Source organism: Hylaeus anthracinus, unplaced genomic scaffold (genome assembly GCF_026225885.1).
Source record: "Hylaeus anthracinus isolate JK02 unplaced genomic scaffold, UHH_iyHylAnth1.0_haploid 11982, whole genome shotgun sequence".
NCBI classification, from domain to species: domain Eukaryota; kingdom Metazoa; phylum Arthropoda; class Insecta; order Hymenoptera; family Colletidae; genus Hylaeus; species Hylaeus anthracinus.
Genome location: NW_026534330.1, coordinates 9,973,310 through 9,993,231, shown reverse-complemented (window position 1 = coordinate 9,993,231; position 19,922 = coordinate 9,973,310). Strand labels below are relative to the sequence as shown.

Below are 19,922 nucleotides of genomic sequence, written 5' to 3'. Positions count from 1 at the left end.
GTTGCCAAAGCGTGACCACAGTGAGAATCGAAACGTTTAATAAAATTAAACGATTACTCGTAATGCAAATTGCACGAATAATTTGATTTCGCATAAAACAACTTTAGTGAAATTTTGTTACGGATAATCTTGGTTGATGATTTAACGTGAATTAGCACGTAACAGTCGTTCCATTAATTCTCACTTAATCATACGTTGATAGAATTTTCTCGGAGTAATTACTCGTGACATGCGAAGATGAACGCGATAGAAAGAACAAGGTACGCTTTGTAGCTCTCATACTTGTCCCAAAAATACGCTAACGCGCTTATTAGCGGTGACCAGCAGCCAGAACGCACCACCAAGCGTATAACAAGATTATCGTTCCTAAGAAAACAATCATACGCGATTATCAAGCTTTGCATTCGAATTAACGACTATGCTAGAATTTTTCTCCTAATTAAACTACGTTCGACTTTTTTCATAAGGACCACAGACGTTGCGTGATCGAGCCTACGTAAGTGAATATCGACCCTTGAATTGTTATATCCACTCTGAACTTTTAAGATCACATTTTTGTTATCGATTATCACGTCTCCTTGAGGACACCTTAATAAGCTAGTAGCCAAGTCGAAGGCTGATAAAGTGAAAATACACGCTAATTGTCATTCATCCAATTACCACTTTGGACGAGCATGGAATAAGAAACGATTCTGCGTTCTCTGTTCTTCATTTAACCCATTACCTGCCTCAATTCAGAAATACAAAAGAAAATTGAATTAACTGTATAATGATACTCATACTAACCAGCTGGATCAATTTTTGCCACAGTTGTTATAGTTTTTACTTAAATATAAAAATTATTCCGTTCTATTTTTGGGACATTGACGGAATGTGCAATAGTATACCAAAAAAACTGTCTCTGTGTGTGAAAATGTGTCCAAAAAATGGGACATTGGCGGATAATGTGTACATAATATTAACTCTATGTATGCATTCCAATCATGAAAATAAATAATAGTCGATTTTAAATTTGAATAGCACTGACGAATAACACATTCACTCCAAACAAGTTTAAACCTGCTACTGGATAGACTTCTGCTGCCAGAAGATTCTTATAAATGACGAAACGCAACCATCTCTTAGAAATAGCCAAAACAAAAATGATTGAGGCAATTTAGTATGCCAGGGGTTAGAGTAGACCGTAAGATTGAATCGCAAACAAGTACAAACGAATTTCGCGGCTCTTGAATTATACGATTGCGAGGCCGATGTCGAAAATAAAATCGGAGCACAGTCTACTACATAATCGTGACATCTCTGTACTACCATCTGTATACTTCTCAAGAATAAAGTTAATTAACATTAGGTTGCCAGAGTTCGAAATATATTCTCTACAGTGCTTGCTTTTTTTATATCTGTTGCCGAAGTAATTTGGAAGTTTGCTTGTTTCTTCATGTGGATAAAAGTCAGCATAAGTGGTTGACAAAGATAAGTAGATAGAGACAGTGCTCCGTACATCTAACGTTAATACATTTCATAGTCAGTAGACTTCTAATATTCACATTACCACGATGAAATACATCCTCACTTCCAGAACTTTTACACCATTGTATCTCTATAATTATAAATGCGAGAAAATATCCTGTTTCTCTCAAGGAATAATAAAATGTCGACGTATAAATAAAAATGCATGTATTCGATCTTAAAACCAACAAATATACACGTGTCCTTACTCACACTATTGCAGACGAATCTGGACCAAGAGGACTATGTTTTAATTTTCAAAACTCCGACCCGTGTCGCGACGTTGTCGTCATTGAAAAAAAAAAACTGTAGCTTAGCCGAGCCTTGAGAGATAGAAATTGAGAATAAAGCAGCACGAGTTTAAGAACTATAACCAGACCGTGGAGCGTGGGTGGAACGTCGGTTCAACAGGGGAATCGCCAAACACGTGCTTCGTGCTACGATGGTAGACAATGGTGTCTCACCTCAATTTTCTTTCTCCCGCGGTATCGTTCGATGATGAAACAGCCAGAATTCCATTCGACGGCCGCTTTGGTTATCCGGTTATTCGTCTCGACCAACTGGGCGTTAGAAATAAACCGTGAGAGTGATCGTGGACACCACCACCTACACAAACTGCCGGTCGGTCCGACACTGATCGTACCACCGACTACTTGCTGCGTGGTTTCGCAGCGGGAGCAGAGAACTCCCCGGTGGGGGTAGCCGCAGGAAATGGAACGGGGAAAACTGATGAAGGAAGGTCTGGAGGGAAATGTATGCGACGAAGCGGCGAATCTAAGTAAGAGAAAAAAGAGCCTTTCTATCCTTCTCGAGGGGGGGTTCCTAAGGACTGCACTTTCGTATTTACCTTTTCGGTCTCGGTAAACCGTCGTCGTTTATTCCTCCTTTGAGATTGATTCCTTTTGCTCTTCCAAGGACCTTGTTGGGTATTCGAGATAAATGTTTGTGTATTTATTTATAAAACGATAATGATGTTATTAAAGTATAACTTTTTATACGACGTCAGGCCTATTTATCGTTTGCGTTAAATTTCCATGTTGAATGAGGTAGAAAAGAGAATGTGAAAGAGAGGAATACGTGAAAGAGTGAAATTTAATACTTTGTGACACCGATAAACCTCTAAATTCTATATTAAAACATTTTTCAATATTTCTAACGGTTTCAGAGATATTAGCAAAAATATAAGTAATCGTTAAAAATAAATCATGCTGTATTTTGTAAATGTAAAATAAGTAATTTAATTACTCTTTATCCAACTCTTAGTTACTGAAATACTTTACATTTTACACTTAACAAGTTCGCAGCCATTAGCTCTCGGTATTATTCGCGACAAAGGATTGTTCGTCACGAGTAATACCGATTACCAGGTCTCACCACGTGGAGGTTGCTGCGACTGGAGACCCGGAGATAGAAGGAATCAAAGTTCCTTCGATCTCCCTCTACATAGAATATACATACATAGATGCATGCTCTACATAGAATCGACGAGCTTAATACTAAGTACGAAACCATGGAAATCAAAGAAAGCAAACTCCCTTTGATTTCCACAGTCTGAGTCTGACTCTGCCAAACAATTATTTGAACTAAGAGGGTGAGGTTAAATTAAGATCGCGACACGACGCGACCATGAAACTGGACTTACTGAGTCAGTCCCGTTTCCTCTTGTTGGATCTGGACTCGAGAGGAAGACGACCGACGCCTCCGAACCAGTCCTCCACACCCTGCACCCCGTTGGGAGCCACTATAGGACCCGACTTGCACCCGTCTCACTGCGCTTTGGACTTACTGCACTGCGCCGGGAGCCTTGGACTACACTAAACGTGATGCAGGAAGTAGAAAACCGATCCGGAGGAGCCGATTGTCGTCCTCTCGAATACAGATCCACCAGGAGGACGGCAACCGACCTTTCTGTCCAGTTACACAGTTGGTCACTTCACTTATCACATGAAGTAATAGTGACCGAAGTGGAGAACGAAGTTGCGAGTCCAATATAGACCTACGAACAAAGCAAAAGAAGTTGATTAATAATTCTTTGGCAGAGGAAAGACTCCGTACACGCATGCCTTAAAACTAACCAAACCAAACTAAGATACCCACAACCAATACCAAGTTACGATAACTAAGGGAAACTACACAAGGAAGGACGCGAGACGCGGACGCGCGATCGCGAGATCCATATCGACCGAAGGATCGTCGAAGAATGAGCTCTCGCCCCTCGTATACCTGTGTCGGTCGAGGGTCGCGACATACTTATGCCTTTCAAAGTAAAGAAGGGGAAGGGTGAACAACAACCGCGTGACGGTTGATTCGAGGGCTCGTTGGATCTATGGAGAAAATAATTCGCGAAACATTGATATTGCAGCAAAATCATGTTCTTCATCGTTGTTTAAATAATAAGTATTGTTAATGATAATCCACAATTACTTCAACAAGAACAAAAAATATACATAATTTATATTGATTATATTCTGCAATTAATATAAAAATACTGATTTCGTTTTGTATAAGTACACACATCTTTTAGTTATGTTTAGCATGTAGTTATTATATTAGCTTGTTTCGTAAATGCATAAAATCAGCAGTTTAGTAATAACATTAATTAATAATATAAAAACGACTATGAAAACTATGTATACGGTTTTGACGATCATCAGTTTAAAAATTCTTACTTCTCGTAAACGTGCAAAAGCTAATTATTTCTAAAGAAACTGTTACATAAATAGTATACTCATATTAAACATTATATTTATTATTTGTGTTAGTATATTTATCTATCTTTCTATCAATTTTACTTACACAGTTGCGTTGATGGAGAAAGTTCTTTTGTGGCACAATTGCCACATTCCCTTAGTTTTCGTTCCTGGCGTAACGTGTTACGCTTCGTTAAATGGTCTGAAAAACAAATAGTGCACCTATTGTTCTTTTTGATGTAAAACTTGTAGAACCTCGATTCTATTTGTACAAGAAATAATTACTTTCGACAAAATAATACACTCTAAAAAGAATTCGATGTTATTTTCAATCAAAATATTGTCCAAACTTTCCAAAATATTAAATTTCAAAATAACTGTAAAGTCTCAATATTTTATCCGTAATTTGTCACGTTAATTTAAGAAGTATAATTATTTCTTTTTATATAAACTCATATACCGAATCAATATCAGCATCGTATGACACTCCCGTAACTTTCTTCTACAATTCGTATACAGTAAATATAGTTTGTATCTTAACAATGTTAGATTTTTTCAAATGGTCCTGGGTTGAATGATATTTTTATATTCAGATCTGACATTTATCGCCATGGTACTTAGTCATTTTTAACCGACTTCGAAAAGAAGGAAGCTACTCAATTCGATGTGTATACTTTTTTGTTCAGAACACCAGTGAATCATTTGATGAATAAAAGTACACTTTTATAAACCGCAATTTCAATAAATGTCGAGAAGCTATGGATATTTAAGAGGAAATGTCCACAAAAACTGTTGAGACTCTCATCGGTGCGTTGAATACGCTCTCTGAAATATCTCTCCAGGAAATCATCGGATAAGAGGTTTTCATAGATTAAATGAATTACTTTATTTTCATTAACACAATATTATGGATCATGAGAACAATATCACTTTGACACGCATTACTTCTTAACTGACACCCACCAATTCTTTTAAATTGGCTAAAATATCTGTAAGCATATAGTAATACAGTAACTAAATAAATATAATTCTAAATTAGCAGTAATTACAGTTTTAGTCGGTTAGCACAATTGCAATTGAAGACATACATTTCGTAGTAAAAAGTTACTTTCTAGTGAGTAAAAGTTACTTCTTAAACATTATAATTAGTTCTACATATTATAGAATTAAACTTCTAAAGCACGTAGCCACTCTTTCGCTAATGGTTTTTCTTGAACCGATGCATTAGTAAATTGGTTTTACTAACACAATGTAAAACTGATTTTAATGTTTTATTAGATGGTATCTGAAAATATTCAACATAATTTCTATGATCACAAGCAATGTCAAAGAGCGCGCAATAATAAATAACAACCTACGCTATTCTTTTCGCATAATAAACTAAAATTAAAAGTAACAATAACAAAAGGATTATTAAAGTTAGATCCACAAATTTGAGGGAATCCGACACAAAAATAATTAAAAACATTCTTAAAGACGACCATACTACCAAAGATAATTAAAGGTTGACTGCTATAAACGAAATCGATATTTACTCAAACTATTTACTTACAATGTAGAGTTTTTTAATGTGCTTTACTTTCATAGACAAATGTTGTAGCAATGTAACCAGGTCAAACATGCTGAAAATAAGTTGGCATTTCGGAACACAGCTACAATACAGGGTCATTAAATTCTATGGTCCTAATTTTAGATTATTTCAATATTCACGTGCCGACATTTCAACGTAACGTTATTTTTTATAGAAACGCACGATTAATTCAAGAAAAAATACCAATATCGAGATTAAGTATCCCCAGCCGGTAATATAAATAATATTAAAGATAAGCGAGTGTTTCTGAGTATTTTTAATATCCATTAAATGTCTCTTTTTCGATACCACCTTGCGGAAATTGTAATTGTACCATATTTCATGAATACCTGTCTCTTTCACGCGCAGTATAACGTCTGTCACGCGATTAACATACGGTGAATGTTTAAAGAAATAGTACGCAGACGGTGGGCTCCTGTAACAAAGGTTCTTGCATATCTTCATAATTGGCTCGCCATTACGGATGTGCTTATTAATCATTATTTTCGCGTGTTTCCACTCCGTAAAACAAGTAACGTTCCTGTACTTTACCAAGTACTTGGTACATTCTATTGACGACGGCATGTCTATCGCCTTTTCCTTCAATCTTACGAACGATTCGTCGTCAACATCGAATGTGTCATTGAATAATGTAGTTTTAACGACGGGAATCAATCCAGAATCATACAATTCATCGAAACTCGTGTACTCGATCTCGTCCGTGACACGTAAACTCGCGGAGGTCACATCCCTGTATAAATGCGACGAGTAGATGGATGAAATCACTATGATAATAAAAAAAATGATTCTTTCCGTGATACTTTTTGGCTTTATCAGTACGGAAGCGGAGATTATCAGGCCAAAGATGTTCAATGGATTCCACTGTCTCGAATTAAATTTCAGAATAATCGAGGCGAACCAGACTAGTATAACGATAATGTAATTAAAAGCGATCCCAATGAAGGCTCGCGATACGTATTGATCATACTTGCGGATGATCGGTGCCAGCGGACACCAATTTTCGAAGCTGATCGGCAAAGTAAACTTCATTTTTCGACTTTCGTGAATGCCTATTATAGGAAACGTCGTCATTAGCATCTCTGTTGACCCATCCTCTATAACAGCTCGGATACTACTGGTTTTTCTTTCAATGTAGCGTGCAACGATGGTGAAATTTAAGGATTCAGCGAGCGTTTGTAATACATCTGCGTCTATGTCTGACATTGAAACGAGATACCCTTTAGAATTTGTCGTCACATTCATGTAGCCTAATCGATTGGTCACAAGCACCGTGACTGGATAACCATGGAAATTCATTAATTTGTCAGGAAACCATTGGATGTTCGGTGTATACGTCTGCAGCTCGTAGATATTTCTGAATGGATCGTACTGGTGAATCCTCATCCCAGTCATTTGTCCATTGGATTCCGATAGTTCCAAAATAATCGCATGAAGGATTTTATTCTGCCACATTTGCTTCAGCAGTAGCTCGAAATTGTTGTTCTGCTCTACCGGTATGGCTATCAGCAAAACTCTTGGCCGAGTGTCGTCGTACACTATGACGCGTATGATGTCTTCTACTGCACGACGATCTGGTGAACTTTTCGAGACGTAAACGTACACGATTAGCGTCGAATCGTAAGCACGAAAGGCCGGCAATTTCGTGGGAATTGACTCGTTGAACGAAATGCAACTCGTGGGCACCGTTCGTGACACTGATCTATATATCTCGTCGACGATCTCGCATTTACTCTCAATAAGATCCTGAATAATAAACTGCACGTCCAAAGCTTTCGCCGAGTGAAGGACGTCCTGGAGTATCCGATTAATGGGTGTCAAGTATTTCGAATGACTCATTTCCTGCATCGTCAAAAGGAGCGTTGATAGTATTAAAGTAGCCTTCATGAGATAATTCCTTAATTTGGCCGATGACAGAAAAATTCTGCAACATTGAGGATTGATTCTTATATAGTGACGCGTAGAAAAAAATTTAAGATCGGCATTCGCCCATACAAGTTACTTCTATACGAGTCGTTTTATTTTATTGTTGACGCCACTGATATATTCTGGGTTATCCCTTTTACACAATATTATTTTATTTCATAATGATTTGAAACATTATATTAAATAACATATTATTTCATTTTATAATTTATGAAATAATTGTGAATCGGGTAACATCATAAGTAGGTGTCGATAAAGACGAGTGTTAATTAACTCGTATTCTTATTTACATAGATGAGCAAGAATAATAACAAATTCATGGATATTGCACAGTTAATAGTTACAAAGAAATAGACATTGACACTCACAACATAATGGACGAACCAAAATTGCAATGTCAAAGTTTAAAATTTTAAATGTCGTTGCAATGATATTCTATGTTTTCTTAACTCATAGCTAATTTGAATAGCGCAAACATCACGAGTACGAGCAGAAAGTCGACGGCTGACTGAACGTAATGAAAACTTTTGCTCGTGCTAATTTTTCATGAGACAATTTCATTTGTGTCAAGTGCAGCATTACTGGCGCGCAAATTATGCAACTTTAATTCATTCGATAACGTTTCATCTGATTGCGAAGAAAAATCGTTTCTATATTCTACAAATGACAAGTTATTGCTTCTTGTCCAAGAAAAAGCATGTTATTGATTTTAATATTGTTTAGTAATGAAATTCTTCGTAATACAGGAGATAAATAAAATTTTATTCCAATAATCGAACAGGAACACCGCATAATGATTTATTTGTTACGTTTACTTCAATAACGAATTGTATATTGTATGAAAAAATAAATATTCGAAATATTTATGACTAACGTTACTAAACTCAATTTTCTAGTGTACTTTGTAATTCTTTTTTTTTATCGCTTACACTCCATCGCTTTCTTTCTTTTATCTGATTCATTTGTAACATCGTGCTAATGCTTTATATTCGACATTTAATTAGTAAAGTTTAAATAATGTCGAGAAGTACTTTCGTTAACGAATTTCGCATGCGAGATCCACGCTGGCAAAGTGTATTCAATTGATTCGAATTAACAGAGCCTTCAATTTATCAGCAATTTGCCCGCCTAATGCAAATTTTATTGACCATAGCCTAGAATTTTGCAGATCATCCTTGAAGATGAATTATCCGTACAATTATGATAATTTTTATTAAAGTTGTTAACCACAATTGCGAAAACTGCACGCAAGGTCCCGGATAAAAGAAACATAACGAAGGACAAAAAAATACTAATTCTTAAATGCATATTCTTAAATGAACTACTGTTTAATAGCCATTTTAATAAGATTTAATACTGTTTAATAACGTTTATTGAAATATTCATGAATAAATTAATGAATAATGCAAATCAATTTCGTTCTTGGTTGTTTTCGTCAAATCGATTAATTGAATTCTCATCTAAATTGCTATCTATCTTCTAATCTATCTTCAAATATACTTTATTTACTATAAGCTACGAGGTAATAATTATACTGCGGATGTTTACAGATTTATGGCAAGAGAAAATGTACGAAGATGTACATGAATACAAAAATGTATAAAATAAGAAGATAAGAGACACTTTCATTTAAACGTCAATTCTTTATTCGAATCTAAAAATGTATGAATTTTCATAAACATCCGCAGTCCAGTGATAATAAATCGTAAACGTTTATACAGTGAATCTCATATTTATTTAAGTAATCGTTTATTTCTTACAATGTTTTATTCAAGAATGAAACATCACGTTGCATATAAACGAATAAAGTATACGACATTACCAAATAAAGTAGAAGCTTAATATTGAAGACTTTACATTCATTAAGCATACAGAAGGATATGTTCCTTAATCGTATCGTAAACGGTAAGAGCTCGGAACGTTAAATTTGAATCGTAGGTGTGTGATAGTAAAGTAGTGCAGTCGTGGGAACTACTATGAATCGGACGGACGTTATCGAAAAGAAGAATGGCATAAATAATATACAACTTAACCGCTTACACATCCGTGAAATATAAACAAATGAGGATGGCGATAGACAACGATAAATGTTTATAAATTACGTATACAGCATTAAGGATAGGAAAGTAAAGACATTAAATATACATCTTTGGCGATTCGAAAGCACAGCGGAGTATTCGCGAAGCGCAATTTCTTAATGTCGGGGAATATTCTATCCGATATTAAACTTATGATGTATCGTTCGTTAACCACGAACTTCTACAACTGAACACACATACGTGTTTAGTCTCTATTCCCTGATTAATATTAGAGTGAAGCAAGAGAAGAGAACTAGAATGATATTTGGTATAAAGGTACCAGCGCTGCTTCCGCCCAAGCAAGCGTTTAGATCGCATCGGTTGATGATTGGGTTGAACTTTTGTTTGAAGTATTCCCAGTCGCAAAGACCTACATCACATCCGTCCATCATAACAAGTTTCTCGGCCAAGTAAAACATCACCTTCTTTGGTTGATTATCGCCGTCGCACCTGCGAACAAAAACAGAAGATGTTTGTGACCAACTGTTGTTCATTTTACCCGAGTCGTTCGCGATTTTAAAACGTTCCGTGCCGTCTGTTTCGCGCGTTAGCGTGTTATTGAGAACATTAGTCAACGTCGGTTCACTCGGTATTAAGCATGCGATGGAACTTTGAAAAACACGCGATAAATTCACGCTTGAATCGTACTTTAAAACGAAAGAGGCACAGTGGAAACTCATTAAAATGTCGGGGAAACGTGAGGTATCGTGTCTTGATCGATACAATATTTCCAAAAATTGGATAAATCACGATCAAGTGGCCATTTTGTGAGTCTATAATCGAATGTAAAGCGAAAGTCATCGAGTTTATTTGTATCTGCGATTTATGAAATTTTTTAGTAACGCTATGATTTATAATAACACGTTGTTCTTTTCATGTATAATATCCTGAGGAAAAGTTGACAATTTTTTTTTAAATATAAATATGTATTGAGGATTTTGTAGGTTATTATATAGATGAAATTTATTAATGGTTAGTTTAACAACTGAAGGTATGTAAATCCCTCAAACATGAATATGAATCAATAATGAAACAATAGTTGAAACTGAATTACTTACTTGTAAAATACTGCAACGAGATTGGCGGCGAAAGAAGAAATGAAAGACGTCCGCCATTGACGCTTTGCCATGTCTTTATAGTTATAATCTTTCAGCTGCATTTGATCTTTATTTATGTTCAACGTGGTCAAGAGATTCTGCAGACTTATGATATCGCTGAAGTAGAATATGCCTCGAGGTTCGACCGATTCTTCGTCCTTCTCAACTTTCCTACGAACGAAAAGCAACAATTAGCGTGAAAGTAACGTAGAGAGAAATTAAAAACGTTACGTAATAATAAATCAGACAGTTGCACGTGTACCTGTGAATAAAAGGATATTTCACTCGAAAAACAAAAAGCAAAAGTTACCAAAAGTGATTCATCATGTCTTGCAACAGCGTACATCCTAGTTGAGCATTGATTGCGCGTCCGTATCCGGCTTTGTAATAGTAGTGGAGATCCTCGCGATATTCCAGTACACGTAGCTCGTCTTTGCTGAAGACTGCGCACCAGGGAGAAAGTTTCGTCACTGTCCAAGCCTTTTCGTAACGACACATGTCGTACATCGTTAGGATTGATCCTAAAAAGTTAGATATTTCATGATACACGACGACGTCGCGACGCGTCGTTGCGATTAACTAGTAAGCGCCTCCAAAGCTCGAATGCGGCTCACGTTTTGAAAGATTGTACAAGTATCCGAGACGACGACTGACGTTCTGTATGAGGGTCTGAAACTCGGGTTGATTCTCGAATTCGCCCACTATTTTCGTAGAAATGTTGTTGCAGTCTTCGAGCCATGAATTACAGGTTTTGTATGCCTGGAAGAACATTGTTAGATATCGTTTATCTGATATCGCTAAGACTTTAAATATATCAAGAGGATTAGAAAAAGAAACTCTCTAGTGATATTTAAGGGGGTAGTTATTATAACCAAAATTCAAAAGTTTTCTTTCAAGATTTAAATATTTTAATTCGGGGCGAAACATAATTTTTCCCTTAAAGTGAAATAGATAAAGTTAATGATTTACAACCTTATATAACGTGAACTTTGTTTCTGATTTTGTTTCTGACTTTTCAATAGTTGGAAAATAATTTTTCACTGACTCTTTTATATAAATTATTTTTTAATTATATCTATATATTATGGATTATATTTCTATAATAAACTTTAATATGGTTAATAAACTTGTATCTTTGTAAATAACAGAAAATCATATATCTCATAAGAAGCAATTCATTCAATTGTTGTGTTCTAATTCTACAAATTTACATGTCAGTATGTGAAGTATGCAGTTAACTGCCCTACGTATTAAGAATTAGTAAATTTTTCCCATTTTATTACTTTTCTAGTTTAACTATATTTATTTTTCTAATCGTTTTATTCCTGTTGAACATTATTTGACCATATTGGTATCATTGGTTCCCAATCCTGTTAATATATTTTAAACAACCCGAATAAAATAATGCAGGTCAATTCTAAAAAGTCAACTTGAACAAAATGTTCCGTCACACATTACCAAACGCATCCATCATTCTCGATCACTTACAGCGAGCAAAGTGTCATTGGGGGAAACTTCTTCTTCGATGACAGTATTTACGTTCCCGAACAGCCCTTCCTTGAACGATTTCATGCTGTTGCCAGCATCGACGGTTTTAAACTAAACATAATTTATTCGTTACAGGAAAAATCACAGTTGATCCCTTCGCGCAATACTGAACATTATGAATACCAAGTAATCCTCCGGCGTTATGTTTCCGTTGGGTTGCAGAAGATGGGGGAAATTACTTTGCAATCGTCTCGCGAGCAATCTCATATCTTCCACACCTTGCGGTGTCAAAATTTCCGCCCTTTCCATTTCAAGGTACGCGTCCGACTTCCATCGTTTCAAGTTTTCCAAGTCCCTATCGCACATGTGGCCGTCTGTGGAACAGAAAAAGATTCACGATGGCCGTACGAACAATTGCGAAACGTCCGCGTACGAGTGGTACAAAAAATACATTCAAGAATACGTATTAGGAAAGTAAATATTGGATATATTCAGGAAGTTTTGATATCGACGACAAGCGTGTTCTAGTTCCGAAAGGCAGGCTTGTACATGGAATCCGTAAATCTAAGACACGCTGCTAGGGAATCGATCAATACGTAAAACAACGCGTGGCTAAGATCGATACGAAAGTGTCAATGACCTGAATTAGCAGCGGACTGGTTTACTTGCTTCTCCTGTAAAAGGAATAGTTTTTCCTCGTAAGTATCTTTAGCGAACAATGAACCTAGTTCGAAGATACTGCCGCATACCTAAACCTTATTTCTATCTGTTTTTATTCCAACTACTGTTACCTTTTGTTCCTTATAGCGAGTGCATACTCTTTTTTCTGAGTTCAGAAAACAAATTTTTCATTTTAAATTGCCAAAGTTATAACTTAAGTTTTCTCGGAGTTTTCTGTAAATGCTGTTTCTCAATATATAGAAATAAACGTAACAAATTTCAAAAGTTTATGTGTAGTACTTTGATTCCAAACAAAAAATCATACCCCATAGATATCAAAAAATTGGACGAATGGAATTACTCACTGCGTCGTGTTTCGTGATTGTTTAGTATTTGACTTTGGATTTCCGTTAACGTGAGCATTTCAGCGATTTCCACAGTCGATGGACAACGTGTGCCATGAGTGGCGACCATCCAAATTTGTGCTGCTTCGCAGTCTACGAAATAATCGACGGATTAATAGAGTAGACTAGATTTGATTTGTTTAATTAAAAATCAAATGTCTACCGATCGAAGGATTCGTTATTTATTGGAACACTTACTTGGCACATCTTGAAACCGAGTTTTGCCAGCGTGAACAAAATGGTAGGCAGTTTTGGTGGCCAAGTACAAGTACGGGTCAGTTTCGTCCGCGAAACAATAGTCAACGTCACGTGTATAAACGAGATTTATTAAGAAAATCACCAACAACAGGGAAGCGTTCATTTTAAAAGACATTATTAGACCTAAAATACAAAAATCAATCATAGTTCAAATAATTAGTACTATGATCAACTGTTTATTAGTTCGAATCCACTATGCTGACCATTTTTATAACGTTTAATATGAACCAATGGGAGAAAACGGATGACTGGTTATTTATAAGAAGGAAATACTGAAATGTTTATATGTCGAAAGGAAAAGTGAAACGTTTATTTCATACTATCACAATAAATTGTCCAAAAAATTTGTCGTGGACGTTTACAGTGAACAAGGAACTTTACAAGACCCTGAACATACATTTTATCAGTGCACATGAAATGGTTTGCTTCGTTAAAGTACAGCGAGCACATAAACCTACATTTTCCTGTGCTGATGTCACATGTTGCTACGGGCGTTGTAAATTCTAACCAACTAAACGTAAAATTGATCTTATATAACCAGAAGGATTTATTCATTTCTTACTTTCCGTGTTCATATCGAGAAACAAAGAGCAAATTATCCTTGCGTCCTTAAGACTTATATAAATCAACGTATACTAACTCACCCAATCAACGACAATTGTCGCAGACCTATAGCTATCAATTTGAGAAATAAATCTTAGATACTAAGGAATTAAATAATTCTAAAACAAACTACTAATTAGTTCAGTTATATACTACTTAATAGTCTTATTAGTAACTTTTAAGTTTTACAATTCTAAGTTTAGATTCTAAATGCGAACGGAATAAAATTTCCGTTCGAGTTTGTAATATTTTAATAGTTTGAAATTTCATTCGTTTCGAGAGGTCAATGAAACGGTTGTTTATCAAGTTTCCTCGCTTCGTGGCTTAAAAGGATTCGATTCGCGAACTGCGTGCGGCAAATACTAATCGTCCACCAAGGTTAAGGATAGATGCTAAATATGAATGTGAAAGTTAAGATGTGCTCGCACGCATTACGGGTACAAGCGGCTACATTGCATAATCCCCGGCAAGAAACTGGTTTCGCTGAAGTGCGAGACTTAGTGATATGATTACAAATTTTGCAACCAATTTTCAAGCGTAAATTTTGTCTTCCTGTTATCAGAACTCCTCGTCGGAATTTGCACCTCGAACTGTTAATTTACACAATCTATTTCGCAACCAGTTTCAATGCTGAAAAATGTTGATGTATGAAATGAATTACGAAATAAAATATTAGCGGCTCTATTCTAAAAGATCGTGAACATTTTTAAATTTGAACTCTCCAAAGTACATTAATTGTGGATGTATATGCAAATTCATATTTTTACATGTACAGATAAAGAATTCTGATTTTAATGAAAATAATGTTTCATCTTCTAAGCAGTATAACGTGTATTTTATTGTTGATATTTCATATATGTTTGCATTCATGCAGATGCTCATACATTTTCCTAGAATTACGCTTGCAATACATTCATAAACATCCACAGTTCATTAATGAACCATAGAGTTACTGAGCTTTCCATACATAAATGGTGGGATCAATGATACTTGAACAACTTTTCCAGAACCTACATAAATTAAATATTTAAAGTCACTATTTAATAGTTTGCCAGTTTAAAAGTAACAATTAGTTATAATAATAACTAATAGGTCTCCCATTAATTAACATACTTTAAAGAATTAAAATTTGAAAATGTTTATAATCCACGATATAATGTTGTTAAACTCCGCTTTTCTCAAAAAATTGTTTTAATCAAATATTATGTACAAGTCATCCACGTGGATAAAATTTGCGACTAATCATTAGGAACCTATGAAGGCGGGATGCGCTGAAAGAACAATTCAAGAGTGAGTATCGTTGAAGACAATGTAATGGGTAGTGGCTCGATTAGTAAAGCCTTCTTTCAGTCTAATAAGTCTACTTGGCCTACTTATTGTTAATGTCTCGTGTCCGCAAGTGCCAAGTGCCGTGTACGCCTTGTACTGATTTGATTTTACCGCGAAACTTTAATAATCCTGCGTTGCGCATTCCTTTCCAACAACTATCAAAAACAGATTTTTTCGTCTAATTTTAATCCTGGATCTGACATACTACATTCTAATGATATACTACGTTTGAATGCATACTTCTCGAATCGCCGTGTTAAATTAAAAGTGACAATCGAATGATCTCGAATGAATAAAGGAAATCGTCTCGGAGCGTGGTACAAATCTGTTACAGTTCATCGATTGGCCGTAAGAACGACTTTCGATTGAAGGCAGTTAGCTTCAATTGGGACTAAAATTATTGAAATAACCCATCATACGAATACTGCATTTTTTCCAAAATTGATTTACCCAAGTACATCTTTAGAAAAATTCTTTAAATTTATTTACACCTATCCTTGATATTGAAGAAAAACTTGATCTTTTTTTATATAGTCATACCATAAGTAAAGGATTATAAAACGTGTATTTCTGCAAAAATGATATATTTGTTAAATTTGTCTCCTTTATTTCTTTAAATCGGAAGATAAACAATTTAAAAGAAATATTTTACCAAAGAATACACTTCTCTGAAATATAAAATTTTCTTGTTTGGTGTGTTTATTATCCGAATTATCCGGATAGTTAAATAGCAACAAATTTTCATACAGATTGTGAATTTTTAACAGTTTTTTTGTTTAATTTCATTATCAATGTTACTAGTTCTTCTCATTAGATTCCAGTAATGAATCATCCGCCGGTCGCGAAGGCAAACAGAACAGTTTACCATCACGCAATAAATAACGGTGGCCAGTATAACCTGTGCTGGATAATTGAGAACAAAAGTAGGACGTCGACGTCACGCTCGGCGATCCTTGCTGCTACCATTCAACGATTTAATTATTCACGGGCGAGTTTATTTATTCAAATGAAATTCCTCCTAGATGTGTAACCGGTGCTCGGTGGAAAGCTGAATGAGATAAATTTTGTTGCAATAATGGTCCCTCTGCATCGTGCTGGCTGACCTACCTCAAATATTTTTTCTCTCCTACGAAATATTTTTCAACGTGAACGTACCACACCTTTACTCGTACAAAATTTAAACAAATATATTTCGCGTTACATTCGTGATTGATATTTATATTATTCTTCGTATCCCATCATAATTAACAGTCTTGAGTTGATGATTGAAGAACGTATTATACAAGTCCATGCAAAAAGTGGGTTTTATCTATGTTAAGACAGAATCCTGTTTGTTTATCTCTTTTATAAAATGTATTTGTTTAAATCTTGGAATCTCGAAACGTCATTGCTACATTTTGATAACTGTATTCGAAGATTTGAAAAAGTTGTAAAGCTTTGAACACGAAAGCAATTCGTGTAGGTCAAAGAAAGCAATTTAGAATTCTAAAACCCCTTTTTAGAAATTTTACATGCATGCAAGATTCAGTATTAATTACTATATAATCTCATTTATTTATGTTTTATTAAGGAGGATTACTCTAATTTCAAGACAAACTCGAACCGCTTTCTCCCGAAATCCGCCATTTTCTTACTCTTCAGTTACGATGTTAAATTTGAATATGTGATAATCTGTTAAAAAAAAAGAAAGTTTCTGAAAATAACTTGTTTCGTAGCTCAGCATACTAGAAGTATCTCGCTTTAATGGTAAACGATCAACATATAAAAATGGAAAGCCATGGACGCTATAATGAGAACAATCGAAAGTGCGGCTAAAGTTAGATCGATTGAAGCAACTGTTAGAGAGATCGGTGGATTACGACTATTTTTAGTAGAGAATAATTCATATTCACTGAGAAATTACCGTAATTACGAAACTTGGTGTTTGACTTCACGCCCTGTTTGAGCGCATTAAATCTAGCACACGGCCCTAGGAAAAGGCTGGAAGGAGAGAGTGCGGCTCACACTGCCAGCTTTTCACTTTTCCTCGATCGGCGAAGTGCGTTGACCTATTATTCTTTTAACTTCAATTAGACGAGCCTTAACTATGCTCGCGAACACTCCAACGCGACGATCGACCTCCTAAGTGAACTTACGATAGCCTTTTTTAACGCTTACATTATCCGTTGAATTGAAGCCGCGAGTGAAATCGTTGGAAACGATCGATTCGGAGAGGTTTGCTCGATTATTCACAGCGATATCAAGTTTTCACTCTTCTTTTGGAAAACGTAGTAATTTTTAAGAAATCCACAAACTCGGATGCTGTCGGTCGCTAGCGCCGAGCTTCCTGGATTTCGTTGTAATTTCGACGATTGCACGGTGGAACGTTGCACTGTATCACCGTTTACAATTGGAGTGAACCGTGAAAAGAGCGTAAAGTACACAAACTCCAGACTGTATGCCGATCGCGACCACCTTTCGAGGCGGCAGCTCGTGTGGCACTGCCGTAAGGTCGTCGAGCTTCGTTGCTTCTGGCGTATACTGTGTAAAAGTCGTATAGTTTCCAACGATAGAGTCCCCTTGAATAGTGTATTACGAATTGCAGGCTTTGATCCTTTCCTGGTACGACATAGCATTTCGTGAGTAACATAAAATCATAAAGGTTCGTTACTTTAGGCACGCACGATCGATAAAAGGGGGGTGAAACAGTACCCCTAAGTTGCATTAAACTGGCTTGTTAGAATACCTTTTTCCTGTGAAAGTAACCGAAAAATATGGGAGCTTAAACATGGAGAAAAATGATATAGCAGTAGGCAATGGAAACAATTCTAAACAAAAGTGTACAGGAGAAATTGTTTCAATATACAACGTTTTGGTTCTCTTCTTCTGAACACCCTTTAGGTATTAAAATATGATTAAATTGCAAAGTTTAACACTATTTTTGCCAAAAATGTCAAAGAACACCTTTTGACTTTTTTATTTAAAATTGTTTCCTTAGTTTAAGAATTTTTATTTTTATTTTTCTGTAATAATTATAAAATTAATTTAGTGGTAACTTCTTTCCACCACCTCCTCTTAGATCTGAAGTGTACATATGTTCTAGCTATTTGAACCAGGTGTCTTTCCAGGTGGCTTCTTTTTACATATTAAAGATTTTATAACACCCTCTAATGTTAAGTTATTTTACACAATATCAATATCATGAGGCAACCCATTTCAATTCAAATTCGAGAATCCCAATTTCAAGAGTAGAAACAGTAGAAAATTGTAGACTTAGTAGATCAATCACGCATGTACAAAAATTGGCATCGAATAAGAAAATACATTTTATTTACAACGATAGCAATTTTGATGATTTAGTAATATGATCTAAATCATAATATGTTTACGATGAGGGATTCTATATCTCTGTGTGAAGTTGATGAACAGTATAGTTTAATAGCTGTTACGCAGAAATTGCGAGATGTCACGTTAAATCCGGCATTTCGTCATCGTGATTTTTGTTCTATGACGTAAGCAACTGCGATGATGCTTCCTCAGTTGCAAACCAATTGTTATGCCGCGTGTGTTACAGAATTCTTCCACGGACTTCTAATGGGTTTAGATATGACCTTTCTTTTGCTGTGAAATATTGAGTTGTTATTATTGACGTGTTATTTGCTTAATTTAGACGACGGAACTTATTATTAACACAGTAATAAGTATTTAACAAAGTATTCAGAAAAATCATCGTCATTCGTTTAACTGCTTTTGTTGAAATTATTTTAATACAATTTTTACAGATACAGCGGCACTTACTAACGCTTACATCGACTCAATATTATACTTTGGAATTGTTCTATTAGCTACGGACGCTTATCACATGATAGAATACTGTGTTCTAAGTGATTACATTCTGCCTGAATCTAGTTGAGCTTGAATCTCCGATCGAAGTAGCCAATCGTCACGGTATTTAGTTTAGATGGCACTGACATAAGGTCGTTATGCTTCGTTGCTCTACACTTGTATATCTCATGTCATGAGCGGACACTTCGTTAAAACTGCATACATAACATTCCCTAAAATTGAAAATATTATTGTATAGCGATAATTCGTCGAAACGACCATGTACATATTTTTAATGCATACCATTTATTTATAAAGAATCCATAAAATCTTTAATCTATAAAAAGAAAATGTCGAAATCAGATCATGCGTTTCATTGTGGCAAAGGTTGGTATTTTAACGTAACAAAATGGCCAGTAAATATTTCTATTTAAACTAAAGTTATAAATAATCAAACGCAAAAACACAGAATTAATTTCTACACGTAATAC

At 35.4% G+C, this 19,922-nt stretch overlaps 3 protein-coding genes across 5 annotated transcripts in view; all 3 read right to left on the bottom strand.

The window, feature by feature from the left end:
* LOC128885865 (transmembrane protein 114) overlaps window positions 1–2,320 on the bottom strand; it is a 40,590-nt gene extending 38,270 nt beyond the window's left edge. Inside the window, exon 1 of one of the 2 annotated variants that reach the window (XM_054140186.1) lies at window positions 1,971–2,320. The gene's annotated coding sequence lies outside the window, so the exon portion shown is untranslated. The remainder of the gene's footprint in view (window positions 1–1,970) is intronic. The other variant, XM_054140184.1, reaches the window with a different exon arrangement.
* Window positions 2,321–5,898: 3,578 nt separating this feature from the next.
* On the bottom strand, window positions 5,899–8,181 carry LOC128886494 (uncharacterized). Its single transcript, XM_054141431.1, has 2 exons — window positions 8,079–8,181; window positions 5,899–7,708 (listed from the first exon to the last, which is right to left on the bottom strand). The coding sequence occupies exons 1-2, from the start codon at window positions 8,081–8,083 to the stop codon at window positions 5,929–5,931; spliced, it is 1,785 nt and encodes a 594-aa protein (XP_053997406.1). The 5' UTR covers window positions 8,084–8,181; the 3' UTR covers window positions 5,899–5,928.
* A 1,241-nt stretch (window positions 8,182–9,422) lies between these two features.
* Window positions 9,423–18,117, bottom strand: LOC128886054 (multiple inositol polyphosphate phosphatase 1-like). Of its 2 annotated transcripts, none has more exons than XM_054140592.1 (9): window positions 17,520–18,117; window positions 13,636–13,818; window positions 13,399–13,530; window positions 12,557–12,747; window positions 12,374–12,484; window positions 11,500–11,644; window positions 11,196–11,406; window positions 10,847–11,056; window positions 9,423–10,238 (listed from the first exon to the last, which is right to left on the bottom strand). In XM_054140592.1, the coding sequence occupies exons 2-9, from the start codon at window positions 13,808–13,810 to the stop codon at window positions 10,001–10,003; spliced, it is 1,413 nt and encodes a 470-aa protein (XP_053996567.1). In that variant the 5' UTR covers window positions 13,811–13,818; window positions 17,520–18,117; the 3' UTR covers window positions 9,423–10,000. The 2 variants fall into 2 exon arrangements, with proteins under 2 accessions (XP_053996567.1, XP_053996566.1); XM_054140591.1 differs by having other exon boundaries at window positions 17,531–18,117.
* Between the last annotated feature and the right edge of the window lie 1,805 nt (window positions 18,118–19,922).

Coding starts and splice junctions, on each gene's coding strand:
- LOC128886054 (XM_054140592.1), bottom strand. CDS start 13,810: ATGTCTTTTAAAATGAACGCTTCCCTGTTGTTGGTGATTTTCTTAATA. Junction 11,645..12,373: donor CCAATGACACTTTGCTCGCT/GTAAGTGATCGA, acceptor ATGTTCTTCCAG/GCATACAAAACCTGTAATTC. Junction 11,057..11,195: donor GACATGATGAATCACTTTTG/GTAACTTTTGCT, acceptor TTTCGTTCGTAG/GAAAGTTGAGAAGGACGAAG.